The sequence below is a fragment of the Anas acuta genome, chromosome 6 (assembly GCF_963932015.1).
Source record: "Anas acuta chromosome 6, bAnaAcu1.1, whole genome shotgun sequence".
In the NCBI taxonomy this organism is placed as follows: Eukaryota; Metazoa; Chordata; class Aves; order Anseriformes; family Anatidae; genus Anas; species Anas acuta.
The window spans coordinates 31,291,339-31,308,104 of NC_088984.1; the positions used below are offsets into that span (position 1 = coordinate 31,291,339).

The window sequence follows — 16,766 nt, forward strand, 5'->3', positions numbered from 1 at the left end:
GGATTTTGGATACATTTCTCTCTCAAGTGTTAGCATGATCCAGCTAATAGATCCTAACAGCACCAAGAATGCTTCACTGAAAAAGAAACTGCAAATATTGATCAGAGACGGTCCTCAAATGGTAGAGCTGACCTTGGCTTTCCCACTGACTTTGAATGAGAGATCATTACTAGCTGCCTCATTACGAGGCAAACAACCTTTTACTACTGGGTCTTCCTTCTGAGAATTAATTTCTGCCACAGGAGCTGGCAACCACAAGAGAAGACCCATCCTCTTTCAATCTTGTGATCCTATTCTCTGCCATGTTTATTGTCTCCTGATTTTTACTCCAGATCAAACCTGTCATAGGTACCAGATACCCTGAACCACCCTAACCTGTTATTTTTTTTTTTTTGAGGCAATTTGTGGACACACCAGAAGGAACTAGCCCCCACAATCCTTGCAGACACCACTTGAACAGAGAAACCTGGCTTGGCAGCCATCTGGAGAAGATGGCCCTGCTCCCAGGGGTTTGTGATCCATCCTAGTAGCATGATCAACCAGCTCTTGCTGTCAGAAGTCTGCAGACTTCCCATCGTTTTCCTCCCAGATGCCTGGTATAAACACACTGTGCATAAAACTCAACGTTCAGCAGCACATTTTGCATGACCCGCATGAAAAGGCAGCAGAGCTCATCCGCAAAGAGTTAAGAAAGCGCAGGGCTCTGGTGGTAACACAAAGCACATGCCAACAGGTATTTTATCAGCCTCAGCATACTCTGCCCACAAGCTTATTAACAAATGCATCAATTACTGTTGCTACCTAGGCAGCTGCTGCACTAAAAGCATACCGCCAGGATTTTGTTAATGAGCCGGCTATTACATGTCACTTCTTGATGCCATCTCTATCACATACCTTCTCTAAATCAAGTGAGCTGGAGATGTGGGATAACAACTTCTCAATAGGAGCAAATAAACCAGGAATGTAATCAAGCTTAAGGACAATTTGAAGCTACATGCCACTCAGAGAAGAAAAAAGGGCTAAGTCACAGCTAAATGAACTCATTTGCCCCAGCCAGGGGCCATGTTCAAAAGCTTTAAAGTGGAATCCCTTTGAATTCTTGCATGAGCTTCTGGCTTTTTCAATCCTTTTGCAGTTATTATTTAGTTATTCACGGCAGAGCCCTCTGCCTTGCTCTTCGCATTCTTCATTTTGCTTCTTGCCGCACTAACATCTTTTTTAGATGTCTTTTTAATGATACATTTAACTGAACAGCAAGCTGGACCAGCAGGGCTGGATGATTTTCTGACACGTAAAAGAAGGAGACAATGAGATCCAAGGAGGAGATGTGTAAGAGCAGATTTACATTGTACTGATTTTAATTTACACTATGTTTTACGCTGTAGCAGCCAAAGCTCAGTTCTGCTACTTTCTCTAATCAAAGAGCATGTTGGGCCATTCATAAAACTGGTAGGAGTTTCCTCCTAGCCTACATAATCCAGCTGGTACTTCTGTGCGTGTGCATGCTAAGTAATTAAAGAATTTACACAAGGATTCAATTAGTCTGGATTCAAAGCCTGGTTCTGTTCCAGGCTCCGCGGGACTTTGCCTCCTGACTCCTTCCCTGCCCACTTGGTGCCCAGCTTTGTGCTGCAGACCTCTAACAAAAGGGGTTCGTACAGCAGAACCCCAATCTCAAACAGCACTCACAAACCATGGTAAAACATCTATGTGTAACTACAAGGTGATATCTGCTGATCAGAAATGATTTATATCATTTCCATGAAATTTTTAAAGTCCTTTTTCCATCTTTTTTTTTCTTAATATACATTTTTCTAGTGAATATTATTACCTAGAGTAATCACCAGGGTACAATTGGGACAATAGAGACAAAGTGGGACTAATGGCCAGGTACAATTTAGTTTCACTTCCTGAAATGACTACAGATCAGTAAGATGTGAGCTGCAACAAGTGCTTTTACCTAACATAGACTATAGTAAACGCCTCCCAGGAGTATTCTCCAAGTATCACTCTGAAGGCAGGTCAGTAGCTATTTCATGGGCTTTCCTGAGTATTTTGGGAGGAACAGTGAGCGAACAAGCACCTTGCTTTGTTGGTTTGAGAACTTGTTGGGCCCTGCTGTGCCTGATACCATCCCAACGAGCTTGTTACATCTTTGAGCTAAGCAAAAGGAGCCGGTCCTGCAGATGTGAAACATGGATAGAAGATGCCTTGCTGCAGTGCAAAAATGAACTCCGCTCCAAAAAAAAATTAGAAGGGGCACACACATCTGACAGAGTCCCACACCGAGCCCTCCCATCCCACAGGTTGGAACGGGGCTTTCTGAGCAGAAGCGAGCAGGGGCAGAGGAATCCCAGAGAAGACAAGCAGGGGCGGGTGAGTCTGCTGCAGTTTTAATAAGGAAAAGGCTTTAATGTCCAATTAAGCCAAATGAATTATGTAAAATATGATACAGATGGGAAAAAAAATGCAGATGTGTTCCATTATTAGGCTGATGACTAATCAATCACCACCCATTTTTGAAGTATCAGGCTTAAATCACCCTGGTTTCAAATGAAAATAGCATCTTCTGAGAAAGAAATGGGATTACTTAGCCTGGCAAAACTACAGAGCTACACGGATTGCCACTTTGAAAGTGCAGTGGCACATCTTTAATAATTATTTTCACCAAGAGTGGGGGGAAAAAGGTGATTAAGGTTTATTTATAGGCAGCATCAGTTTTCCCATCTGCTTTTTTACCAGCTTTTTCCTTTTGCAGTTCCAACTTTGCATCACGATCAAAGCAACCAAAGACCATTTATGTCTTAAGGCAACTAAAGAAGATAAACATCTAGAGCACGAGCAACTAGGGTCTGGTTCTCCCTTCTTGTGGCTTTTTTTAAAGCTTTTAATAGACATCAGCTGCTGAGATGAGCTCTTCTGGAGGCGAGGGGAATCCAAGACATAGATGCAGAGAGCCTCGTCCCTGCGAGCTTCACGGTTGGTTCCCTCCAACTTCATTAGCAGATGTCAATGAACAACTCCTAATTTTGCACTGTCTGGTTGACTGCTAAAATTGCTACAACTCGCTGTAAGAATGTACTTGGCTATTTTTGCTGAACTTACTGTGATTACTGATCTATTACAATCCCTCAGCGTTATGATCCGATGTGCAGGTTTTGAGAGCGGGCTGACTGTGCACACCCTGGGGCAAGTGCAGCCTCCCTCTCACATCCATCTCGACGCACACTACAAGCATCGGACCAAGCAGGCAATGCAATATCTATTATTAGAAAAACATTACAGATTCAAAACCACAAAAATCTGCTCCAAGCTCTGTCTTCATCCCACTTAAAGAGCGATATCAGAACCTACCCCACTACCTAGCAGGAGATGGCTGTCCTTTAGCTAGGATCCTTTATCCTCTGAGCAGAGAGGCACGTGGGGAAGCCCTGCCCCAGGGGTGAGCACTGTTAATGCCAGCAACCCCACCCAGGAACAGCCAGGCAGGGCTCAAGAGCAGAAGGGAAATCTATCATGGAAGGGTAAAGAGGCTCATAGATGTGTTTGCTTGGCATGGTCTGTGACCAGAAGTCTACTGCTGTTAGAAGCAGAGGAAAAGCAAATATATGGGGAGCTGGAGGAAGGATGTGGATGAGAGTCACTGCTGATAAATCAACAGGTGCGTGGGCCACAGCATACTAAGAAGCTTAAAGACATCACGATAGAAAATTTTCATTTTTCCCCTTTTTCTCAGTGATGATTTTGAGACAAGGTGAGGAATATCCCAAAATGCCATTATTTTTAGATTAATTTTATCCTTTCAGACCATATGGAGACCCATAAAGAGCACCCCCCTGTGTCCTAAAAAGATGTAGCTCCATTGAAAATAATCAAAGAAGGTGGCAGAACTTTGTTGCAGCCAAATTTCCAGCTCTACCAACTTTAAAAATAATGATGGATCATGGGTCTCTTGCTTGTTTACATGCACTCTGCAGGCTTTCCCCTTGCTGTGTGAAACAGAGGGAATCTCTCTTCCCTTTGCCACATCAAGTAGGAAGAAGTGCCTTGTGGTGTTTGAGGAGAACAACACATGCTAGGCTTGCAGAAACCCTTTGCATAAATTTACATATGAAACCCAAGATCACTGCACTCCCTGCAGAGTTACTGCTAGCCATAGTTGACATTGCACTTGAAACAGTACTGCAAAGAGAGCAATATCTTTTGCAGAGAGGTTTAAAATAATCAATTTTGTTTTTCTTTTTTAACCATCAAAGAAGTGCCTTTGAATTCTGGGAGCTGTGCAGTGAGAGGAAGGCATGAATGATAATTGCCATTACTGGCTTTTCTCGGTATTTTGAGTGCTACCATGACTAAACTGAAGCTAGGTGACATCATTACCTGATTAGGTGTTCCCAGAGCAATATGCACAGCAAATTCCGGAGGTATGCCACGTTCTTGTCCAGAGATTTTACTGTCACTCAAGTATGAGTTTATTTTCAAAAACTGGGTAGTGTTCCCTGTAATAACGTTAATATAGAGATGTGACGCGTGACTGCAAAAACGCGCAAATTCCTGGTAGTGCCAACAGAGCTGTTGCTGAAATTGTAGGACATCAGGTCTGAAAAATTAAGTGTGAGTAAACTGCATACATTTTTTTTCAGCAAATTATCAAAGAAATGTGTAGAAAAAAAGTTCAACTTAATATGCAACTCTATTTTGTCTTAGGGCTTTTTTTAAGGGAAATTAAATGCATAAAGAAGAAATATCAACAATACATAAAATGTATCGACAGAAGCTCACCCAACTCTGTGTTCTGATAAGTGTATGAACGTTTCTTCCAGTTTCAAAGTATTTCAGGCAAAAGAATGATCAGTTCAATAAACTTCATCCCATTATTTCAAGAATTTCCTCACCAAAAAAATCAGCAAAATATCAAAATAGAACAATCTGCATGCCTCTCCCCGATGGATTTCAGCTTTGCATTCTCAATTATTTTCAGATTAAATCATTCTGATATTCAAGTACCTTCTCACAGTGATATTTATTCAACTAGAGATTAATTGCATCTTCGTAACATAGAGGCTTTTCCATTTTTTGGCCCAACTTTCATTCTTGCATAAAATCATTTAAAATCTGACTTTGGTGCCGTGTAAAGCTGCGCACTACACAGCCATGCTCACAGCCTCATTTGAAGCACCCTGCTTCCCTTTGGCCATTTGATGTGAACTGGGAAGCCGCTGATGAGACCCCTTCTGAACGCAAACCACTGATCTGAACTAAACCTAATCCTCCAAAATAAATTTTCTTTCAACCATTCTGAAGAGTTAACTTTGCACTGACACGCTTTGTGTTGGAAGGGTTCTTACCTCTCTGCATGCAGCCAAACCCATCCTGCCAGCAGCCTTCTGTTTCCATCTCACCATTTATTGGGAAAACTACCCTTGCATGAGGAAGCAACGGGATGGAGTGCAGGGATGGCAGTCTGCTTGCTCATGTGCTTTGGAGCATCATTACTTGTGAAATATCACGTATGGAGGCAAGTTTGACTGTAATTCAGGTGGGAAATCGGATTTTCAAAAGCCTGGATGGATCTTGGTATTCTGGTTTTGTTTATTTTGCAAAATGACAGCTTTAAAAAACAGCAATTCAAATGAAAAATGAATTATGCCGGAGCCCGGGACCCACAGTGTAAACCTGGCACATGGAAGTTGTGGTGCTGGGCCTGGGCCAGGAGATGTAATTTCTAAAAATTCTTATTCCTGCCACTGCAACTTGGGATATACAAATTAATACTTCTCCTCTAAGGAAGAAGGGCAAATCTCCCATGCTGCTCGCAATTTTGCATGCTAAGCAGCGTTTGCTCCGTGGATTGTATATGCGCAGGGTCACATTCACTGCAGAACACAGAATTCAGCAAACAAAATCACATTAAAGGAGATAATCTCCTTTTCTTTCAATTGTGCTCACAAGCAAGTGGACAAAACAGCGTATTTGTAAAGATGAAGTCTGAAAACATAAGAGAAAATACTGTACAGTCTTAAATAGCAGCTTCTCCTGAGGAGCTTTTTTTAAGGACCAGTCTGACCTAAAGCACACAGGTTGGTTTGTTTTGTTTTGTTTTTAGGTTCCTCAAAACCAAATTAAGTCAAAACTATTTAGAAACAATGCCACACTTCCTGCTTTAAACATGAGTTTTCTAAAATCCAAATGTCTGTGCATCATCCTTTTTTTTTTAATCATGAAGAGACAAAGCTTTTAATATCCAAAATATGAGACCACAAAATCTGATGAAGTTTCAATTAGAAAAATAAAATATTTTATTTACTCTCGATCGAAAACTTGTTTGCCTGTATCTGAATGATTTCAGTGTCTCACAAGCACCAAAGACGGGCTGGGTCACTTCTTCCCTCTTCTACCTCAGCTTCCCCCCGGCAGGGGACAGCCAACCACAAAGATGGGATCAAAAAGGAGGGATCAAAAAGCACAAGCTGTAATTAACTTCAGAAATTACAAGGGGCTAGGTATGCTATATACCCCCAAAGGGAAATAATCAGTTTTAAAAAATTCCAGATTTAAATTGTTCAGGGAATATTTCATAGTGTTTAGAAATACAGTCAGAAGTTTGAGTAAACGTATATTTACTTAGCAGAGAAGTGCAGAATTAACAGATCAGTTGCATTGCTCCAGTAATAACAAGTATTAGGCATGGCACAAATGAATTTCGTGGCAGACTTGAGCAGAGAAACCCTCCCTGCTGGCTTCCTACCCCCTGTTCCTCCACCTGCACCATCCCTATGGGGTCCTGGAGCTCACGGCTGTTGTGGTACATGGTTGTGGTACACAGGGCTTGTCCCCAAGCAAGTCCAGCCGTCTGGGTGTGGGGTACACACTGCTTTGTGACATGTTTTGCAAGACCTCGCAGAAAAGAACAGCTCATACTGCAAGGAGGGGACTGGAAGGAGCGAAGAGGATGGGACACATCTCACAGGCAGTGAGGCCTGAAAGGAACACATGCAGACAGGCAGATACACACCTGGTAATGCCTGGTGCCAGGGCAGGCTGAAAGTGATGTCTCTACAAATACCATTACCAGAAAAAACTAGGCTCCTTTTCTCCATAAGGCGCTCAATTATCCGGCAAGGCAAGAACAGGGCACAAGGCAGTGCTCTTCAGAGCTGAGCAGTGTTCGGGCAAGATGCTCTCCTTGCTGTTTCTTGGTGGCTTTGAAACACCTTCCTGGGTCAGCAGGAGGGTGGAACGAAAGCACAGCTGGTTGAGTCCCAGCTTCTGCATGTTTTGTTTCAGTGAGCGTTACTGGATGCTTTGTGATGTACTGAGAGGACTTGCACGGTGACACCAAAGAGCAGCAGAAGAGATCCCTGGTTTCAAACACAAAGCCAGCCCCGCAGTGAACCAAAGAAAGATATAAACCCTGAGGCAGGGGTGGGAGGTAAAGAACTGGGGCAGAAAGAGCTTTTGCCTCACCTCTTACCACCAAGTGTCAAATGCTCCAAACAAAACAAAGAGAATTACATTGACCTGCGATTATTTTCAGCATTAAGGGTCTTGACAGGACTGGGTCTAAAATCTCAAACCAATAAAAATCACCTGGGGGGCAATGGAAAGGCTACTTAACTCCACATTTCCTAATGCAACATGGGCCTTGATTGAGCAAACTTAGAGGCTAACAGAAAGCAACTTGTTTTCAGAAGAAATTATAACTGTGAAATTGCTCCAAGAATAATCCAGGAAGCCATACCTTTCCTGGATAAGAGAGCAAAGAGAATGCACTTTGCCTGCCTCAGAAGGGCAGAGGTGAGCTCTGAGGGCAGTGGGTGCGTTGTCCCGCCAATGCTGCAGGGCAGCATCACCTGCTCAGTACGACAGAATAAGCATTTCTCTCTACTTACCAACGTGTACTGCACCTATTACTACATTTCAGTTTGCAAACAGATAATAGAAATAGTGATGGGAAACTGGATGACATGAACAAGGTGTGTCATATTTGAAAATCAGGTGTGGATTTTTTTCAATCACGTTGAAGTGTCTTTGCTAGGAGACTCTGCCTCTTTTTCGTAGGAGACAGAATTCCAGCACCCTGGAAGATCCACCTCCATTCAAAGCAAAGCATCACGAATTTCTCTAGCCTCCTGCCCACGGTCAGATAAGTGCATAAACATGGGAGCTTCTGCACAGACAGAGCTGGAGGACTTTTTGTAACTTCCAGCTGATTTGGGAGAGATATCCTGGCTTGTTTATCCAGCTGTCTACATTAAGCCTCTGGTATCAGAGCCAGATAGCAAGAATGTTTACAGTGATCCGAAGTAAAGATGAACCTACCCAAGGCTTCTGGAGTGCTTTCAGATCATCTTAGCTGGCCTACACACGACGGGTATAAAGCAGGGATGAACTTGCTAACTGGAGGGCTCTGATCAGCAGTAGCATCAGAGATGATGGGAAGTGATTAAATAGCATGCCTGGCCAAGGAAGAGAGCATTCCAGGAAAATCATTTCCAAAAATAGGGAGGAACATGAATATTTCAGAGAATGGACTGCGAATGTACTTTAGCACATTTTTCTGAGTTTTCCTATTATCGTAAGGAACTTTCTGCCAACTAATGAAAGGAGTATTTGGATGCAGATTCTGTTCTCTACCGTGACACAGACAGAATAGTTTATTATTATTATTTTACTTCTCCGCTTTAAATGGGCTGAAAATGGTTAACTAATAACTCCAAAATCTTTATTTAAAATGTAATTCAGCTCTGTAATTATATTTCTTATGCATGGAGACAGAAATAAACTAGAGGAAGAACCCATTAGCCCCTTTGCATGTATAATTGAACACGTTTGATATTACTAGGTAACCTTTGCAAGTAACTGGCTTTGAGTTTATGCAAAGAGGTGAGCACTTTGAATACATAAATAACAATAAGAGCAGATACGTCTTTGATTTCGCATTCTGTTCTTTTCTTGTTTGTGTCTGTGAGATGCAGTCAGACATCCCTGGCTTTATTTGGCCATCCATAGAAGCATCAGAAAGATCTGACTTTTGCATCATTTGGGCGCAGTAATGAATAAGAACTGACATCAAATATCAATATTATTGGCCGAGCTAAATGGTAGCTGACATCAAACTGGACTGCTGAAGAAGTAAACAAAATTGAAATTTTGTTTTTGTTTAAAAACTGTCTGACATTATTTGTCCTTCAGTAAATCAATGGAAGAATGAGCTAAACCCTGCTCACATGTTGGCTTGGGGGGGTAAAATGGGGCAGTTGCTATCAAGCATATTTTTACAGTCTTTCAAGTTTTCCTAATAGAATCTGTAATTCCAAATTTTCTTGTTTTAAGGAAACTTGGTAACCTCTGTAATGATTTTTTTTCACCTGCAAACATCAAACAAACACAGTGTGGCAGATACAGATGAACACAGGTGAACGATAATCGTACTTGTGTTTGAATACAAATCCAATCTGGGGAAATTTGGTTTCCCAGGCAAAGTGTACTCACGCATAAGGTACACACAGCCTTTAGTGCACTCATAGCCTTTGAAGAGAATTTGAGCATGCACAGTAGCCTCTAAAAAATACATCCTTACAAGCACACACACACGTTTCTACTCAAAGGCTCAGCCCCCAGTGAAAAAGAAATAGCTGAACCAATTTTCTCTACAAAGTTAGTTGTGTTATGAGTGCACAGGAGTAAAAGGTGCTCTAACATTAAGGAGGAAAGATAAATTCTTCTACACCACTTCAATTCCAAAACAGCTGTATGGATGTAGCTCAGATTTTCCCAAATTTTCAACAGGCACAGAACCAACGTTGAAAGCTGCAGTTTATGGACTGGTGAATATGATACCTTTCAAGTCCTGACACAAGCACAGCAGAACAAACACCTGAGCAGTCACCACAAGGCAGGTCCTCCGGACGGCTCACGTCCAGCAAGACAGCCACCAACGAACGGCCGCATGTTCCAAGTGCCAAAGTGGCACTTCTGGTCCTTAGAAAAGTCCCTAATTACAGAGTCTGAACACTGGTGAGAGCTCTGCCTTTAAACACTGCCCACCTAGCAAAAATCTGTTAACTACAGTTTCAGAAGCGTGGCACAGTAAATAATTCACACCTAATCTGTTTCAGGGAGTTTAATGAGAACTTGTTCAATTTGTGTAAACGCATTATTATTTTTCTCTTTTTTCCCTCATACAATACTAAAAATGCTCTAAAATATCCCTTCGTTTTTGGAGACACTGCCTGGGCAGCTCTCTGATCTAACTGGAAAATCTGTTCTTTGTTCTCGTGCTCTCTGCAGAGCACACTGTATAATCAGAATTTCATGGTCTTTCAGCACTCCTTTGGGCCCCCAGCAGCCTCAGACACCACTATCACAAGCCCACTGAAGGGACTTAGGAGTCTACTTAAACTGATTTATACCCTGGCCAGAAGAAGAAGTGGATCTCTGGGATGCTTCACCATTACAGCACTGCACCCCCAGAGCCCTACCCCACAGATGGATGTCTGATATCTGGGATCTGCTTTGGGAGCCATGACATCATGACATTAAGATATTAAAAAAAAAAAAAAAAAAATACAGGCAGGATTCTGTCAGAAATCAGTTTTGTCATTCCTGCCTGATTTAAGAAACCAGATTTTTCCAACAGATCTTTGCTTGGCTGCAAAGCTTTGTCCAGGTCCAAGCACTGGGCGTTCTGTTGGCCGCTCCAGAAGTGATGCTGCGGCTTTCTCCAAATACTCCATGCTCACAAAATCTTCCTGATAAAAATATTGTTGCGAATGTTATTGCTTCTATAAAACTTTTTCTTTCTTCATAAAACACACACCTTTTAACAAAAGCCTTGTCACTCAAGTACCTTGTTTAGCTTGGTTGGGGTGAAATATTTCAGTTTTTGTAGTGGGCAACCAACAGAAGGAAAGAAAACATTTCTTTGGTGCTGCCTTTGGTTGAAATCCAGCACTCGCTTCGTTAGCAGCCAGTGTGACAACTCTAACTTGTGCAGCTCGGGACCAACTCCCTCACTTTTTCAGCAGTTTTCCCGTACATACAGAGTTAATTCATGTAACTGCAATTACAGCTCCCGAAATTATATTCCTCACTCAGTTTAATCAATGCTGCTCTGGATGTTTCCATTTTTACTAATTCAATCATTGAGAATGTCAACCAATGATTTCAGCCTAGAGTTTAATGCCAACTATAATATTCTTTACCAAAATAACATGCTTATCTGGAAGATTATCAGCACACAGCCTTTCAGCTTCCTGTTAATCATTACGGGTCACATTAGAGTATGAGGCTCTTTGTAAATACTCAGGTTAGAGACAGTGCTATATTATTGCCAGGTACAGTAAAGCTTTCCCTATTTTTTTTCTTACTGTTAAATATTTTTTTTCTACACTATCGTGTTACAAAATACTGAGGCAGACTGTGCCTGTCAAATACACAGATGCATGTGGCAGAGAAAGAAGTACGATGCCTTGGGAATTCCTATCCCTCTGCTCGAAGAAAGCTCATCCCACACTTTCTGCTCTAGGGTTTGTCCTACAAATGTATAGGGTTGACATAAGCAGATGGTAAAGCAGGAGCTGATACTGCAATAAGAGGAGAATATCCAGGATCTCCTACACCTACAACCAGGCATTTAGATCACAGCCTGCCACCAAGCTCAACTGGAACATGCCTTTTTAGACAACAACTATAAAATTAATTATCCAGGAAAAAAAACTAACAGCAAATTTCATTTAAGTAACTAAATGGCTATGACAAAGGAGCATGGCTTAGGTGTCTTGCACTGACAAAAGGTAAATGGAGCTAGGCACAAGGAGGGGACAGCATTATTTTAAGTCTCTGGCGCTGTGCTCCGGCTGGAGGAGTATAGCACCACATCAAACTGCTCTAGAAGTAATGCTAATGCTGAATTCAGCTGTGGGGGTATCTGAAAGACAGGCAGACCGAAAAATTGATATGCAGAACTTACTTTCACATTGAACGTAGCATGGTTACAGGAATGCAGGTGACCGTAGAAAGTTTGAACATGAAGACCCTAGGAATTAAACACAGAGAAAGCAAGTTGAGTTATAGTGATATCAATCATTCTACAGCCTTGTAAATATAAAGACCTTGACTTTACGGCTGTGGGCAAAGCAAGGCACTTTGAGTGGTAAAAAAAAAAACAGGTCCTGGTTGCTGGAAGAAGAACACATTTCTCACAATTATGAAGGATTTGTGATCTTCACAGAATAGCTAGTGGAAAAGGTGCATTCAAATGTCGTGAAAACAGACATCTACCTAGCAAGAGGGTCTGAATTAGGAGGTGCAATCACTGCTTCCAGAAGACAGAGCTGTTGCTCAAGGCAGTGATTCAGTATATGTGTTCCTGATACTCCACACACACCATTAAAGTCTTCCCTGAGGAATCACAAGCATGAAATCAAAATTAATTATCATTTGTCATCTTCCACATCAGGTTGTAAGTGACCCACGCAGTGCAGGAACATACATCAGATGTCATCGCTGATACCTGCCTTGTTCTTCCAGTGCAGCTGGCATCCAACTGCGATAGCTCATGCTAAAAACATGACAGAAGTAGTGAAATAGTTGCTCTTCTCTGTTTTCATAAATATCACTGGTTTAATGGGTATTAGCAACAAAAACACCATTAAGAGTGAAATCCAGCTTTGATCAGTGTAATCATATCCTGCACTTTCCACTGTAAGAAAACATTTTATTGACACTGGAACTGAAATTTGTTGCATTCTTCTAGAAGGGAAAGAAAAAGCCAAACCTGAAAGTCCTCCACTCCTCCTGGTAGGCCTGCTCTATGCCTGTTCCAGCATGAGTCAGTCTCTCAGGAGCAGCAGTAACGTAGGCCATCCATACACCAGTCATGCTTTTACAGCCTATACCATCAGCCTCCTTCCATTTCTATTTTGCCAATCCCCAAAAAACTGCAAGCCTTCCTACTGTGACATACTTGAACACTCTTTTCCCGTGACAAAACCTCCTATATGTTTATCATCAGAACGTTTTATCAGTATATTCTTGCAAGTCCTTTCAGGAGAGAAGCACTGCCAGAGTGCAGTGCTTTGGTTCTTCACAGTTTTCAATAGGCTTACAAGTTGAAGAAAAAAACTAATAGAAGCCCCAAAACTTGTTTATTTAAGGGGTTTCTAAATAATAAATCCAAGCCAATTATATCCTGCTAAAAAGAACAGCTGAATGATTACTATCCAAATAGGAACTCACTGCTGGAATAGAAATCTGATTACACAAAATTCCCAAGATACTGACAGATAAATTAAACTTGATAAAGATAATATAATTGGAGACAACTATAACCAAGCACATACGAACAGTTGAGCCATAAAAAATTTAAAGTACATAAAATCAGCAGCAATATCAACGCACCCAGCTCATGGAAAAACCCAAATGTCAGCATATGTTTTGCATGTAAAAAAATAACTCCTATAAAATAACTGCTGTTGCTCGTCAGGGCATAATATTTACTCTCAGACACTCTCAAATACCAATACATACACAGCAACCTTCCCATAAACACAGAAAAGCATGCCACCACGAACAAAAGAGACAAAAAAGCACATGGGTGCCATGCCACATAATGAATGTGAACTTTGTTTTCCCTTCTATCAGTCAACTCAGTATAAACCACCTGAAAAGGATTTTAATAATAGTAATAATAATAATAATAAAAGCCATACAAAGGGAACTGTTCTGTAAAGTGTTTTTCAATACTATTGCTGAAACTTAATTTCCAAGGCACCACTTTATTTTTATTCAACGCACAGCTAGTGGTTCCTTCACCACCACCTGGGAAGCTGAACTTCCCTGCACTTGCGCATATAGATGCCACAAACCCTGAACTGGACGGCTGTTAAAAACAAACTGTTTTGCTCTAATGGCCCAGCACAAGCCAGCAGCAATGTTGTCTGGATCAGACCTTGTGTTCGGGCAGCGCTGAGCCTTCAGCATCAAGAGCTCAGCAGGAAGACGCTCACGCCCCTTTTGCATTTGCGTTCTGCTTTTCATACTTTAATTATAAAGTCATTTACTCCAACAACGTCAGGCCACCCGCTTTATTCACCATGGAAGTGAGCCAGGTGGGAAGAAGGAAGGAAGTCTCGAGCATCTGTTCTTCAAGGAAACTTCAGTAGAGCACCATACAAATGGGTCCGGGGCTCTCCTTGTCACCCAGAAGGTAGCCGTATGCACCAGCCACATCACCGCATTTCTTTAAGGTTCAAGAATCGCAGGGCAAACACCTGGGGAATGCATCACGAGGAAAAAAACAAGGGAAAAACGAAGAGCTTGTCCTAATACTAGTGCTGGGGAGGTGTTGTCAGATACTGAAAGTGAGGTTCCTTTGCTTCACTACCCATTGCCCCAGGAGGAACAAGCCCCAGGAGCCGAGCTGTGCAGCTGCAGAAGGGCACACGTCTCCTGCATCCAACCTCCAGGGTCTACCCAGTCTCCTTGAACACGACACCCCGGCTGTTGGAAAGGGCAGTAAATTATGGAGAATACATTATTATTAACTGAGTCATCAGGTCTTGATTGAAATATTAATGGAGGAAATCTCCATTCTGTTCACTCCTTAAGCCCAATTACATTAATAACCACACATTCTTCCCCTGCAGAAAATACACAGATAATAGCAACATTCAAAGAAAACAAAATATGAAGGGTTCTGCATTGTTGTTGTTGTTTTTTTAAACAATTATTCACACATGCACAAACACACATCATTTTCCATTTTGAAACCCAGAAATTAACATTAGAATCAGCAGCTAGAAATACCACGGCATTATACTTTGGAGCCTATCTACCTCTCAGCTTCCACTGAACACAGATATTAATTGCTTGCCTGGGATGGGAGTTATCTAAGAGACTTCAGATAGAGAAAAAAAACACATTTCTATTTTTTTTATTTTTTTTTTTTTTTAACTGTGACCCAGTATTGCAGAGAAGCAGGCTGACCTTTGGAACTGTTGAGCTGTGAGCAGTAATCCCGCTCACAGTGATTAAACACGGAACCTAAATTCAAATGATTTTTTGTTCTTACTTTCACAGGATAAAAGCCTGAGAGCTCTGAATCAATAGTGAAACTCTTTTGTAAATCCACCCTATTGTGTCCGTATAGATATACAAATAGTAGGGCAGGGCAAGTCAGGCTGAAGACAATTATAATTTATATTCTACAGCTTCTTTGCATCTGTAGAATTAAGGTGAACCATTAACTAATTCAACACAGGGGTTGAATCTTCCTATACTTATTTTAATTACCTGTTTAACAAAAAATAAAAAAAAAAAAAAGGAGAAAAAAAACACACAAAACCTAAGAAGCCATAATTCAAGCTCTGCTGGAGAAAACAAAACATACCCCAAACCTTTTGAGCATCATTTAAGAACTACTCATGTTTTGTATAATCTGCCTTTTGTTTTTTTCTGGGTTTTGAATGCCCTACTATACATGAAAACCTGATGCAAACAGACTTAATTTGCACAATTCAAAAATCAAGATAACAAATCCATTAGATCAAGCTGTAATACACTGTCGGCAATAGGTAATTATCTTTATTAGGTTGGTATGATAGGAGCTTTTAGATAAGAACATCCGAGTATGTGCTTTATCTAAATAGTGCTCAGATAAAAGATTTATTTGTAATTTCTTGGTTCATTTAGAAATTAACTCAAAGAAATGCTTTCATTTAGAAGGACTGAACTAAGAGAAATGTTCAAACCATGAAGCACTCAGCAGTGAACTAGTCACATCATATCCTTCACTATAAAAACAAACACAAAGGTATCCAGCTTTTCATGAAAGGTTTTAATTTTGTAACAGTACCCGAAATGAAGCTTCTGATCTTACAGAGCTAAAAGTTTTCCAGAAAGTCAAATAATCTAATGCTTCGGAAGCTCACTCCAGCAGACGTGACCTTTCCCAGGCAATATGCTAAGGGTAGCACAGCACTCAGTGGGGAAGCTCTAACCTTTCCCTCAGCCCCTCCTGATGAACCCAGCCAAGGGCCTCCCTTTTTACAGTGAAGTGTGAAATGAGAAGCATGACTCCTGCTCGTATCCTGGCCTCGTTCATGGCACGGTCTGTCTGTAAGGCCCTTTGCACAGGTCAGCGCTTGGTTAACCTATGCTTTGCACCAGCAAGGCACTTGCCGGCCCTCCGGTAAACGTCTGATGTGCCCAGCAAACTACAGGCTCTGAAGTCAGTCCATGCTTTTAGGGGAACTTTGCGATGTGTTGCCTTGAAGTCGGTGCACTGAGAACATCAAAAGCAATCTGGATCTCCTTATGAGAGCATGACCCACTACAAGGTACCTTTCAAAGACAGAAAACTCATCCCTTGGGTATGGCAGATGAACACTAGATCTGAAGAAGAGTCTAGCAACACTTGGCCTCTACCTTTGCAGGACATTTCCTCTCTGCCAGTCCCTCTCTCCAGCCCAGCATGGCCACGTCTCACTCCTGCACTCTGCTGCATCCTGCACAGAGCATCCACCCCCCAGCTCCTCTGAGAAGGACTTCATGAGCACGCAACAAAAGGTATGTGTACAGTGAACAAGTGAGCAAAGCAATTTTACCATCTCTCACCGCAGGTTTTACTGTGTTAGCTCAAACACAGGACCTTCAGCACAGACTTCGCTTCTGTTCTCCTAGCTTGGAACTGAGCCTGGTGGGGAAAATCATGCAGAGAAGACTATTTTTTGATGTTAGACCAAGGGTAAGGCCAGGGTATT

At 41.7% G+C, this 16,766-nt stretch overlaps 1 protein-coding gene across 5 annotated transcripts in view; it reads right to left on the reverse strand.

The window, feature by feature from the left end:
• The window catches only part of SPAG16 (sperm associated antigen 16), a 393,156-nt gene that overhangs the window by 97,955 nt on the left and 278,435 nt on the right, over positions 1-16,766 (reverse strand). For all 5 annotated transcript variants that reach the window (XM_068686339.1, XM_068686338.1, XM_068686337.1 and 2 more), the window contains one exon: positions 11,975-12,040. In XM_068686339.1, the coding sequence (XP_068542440.1) occupies positions 11,975-12,040 (66 nt within the window). The remainder of the gene's footprint in view (positions 1-11,974; positions 12,041-16,766) is intronic.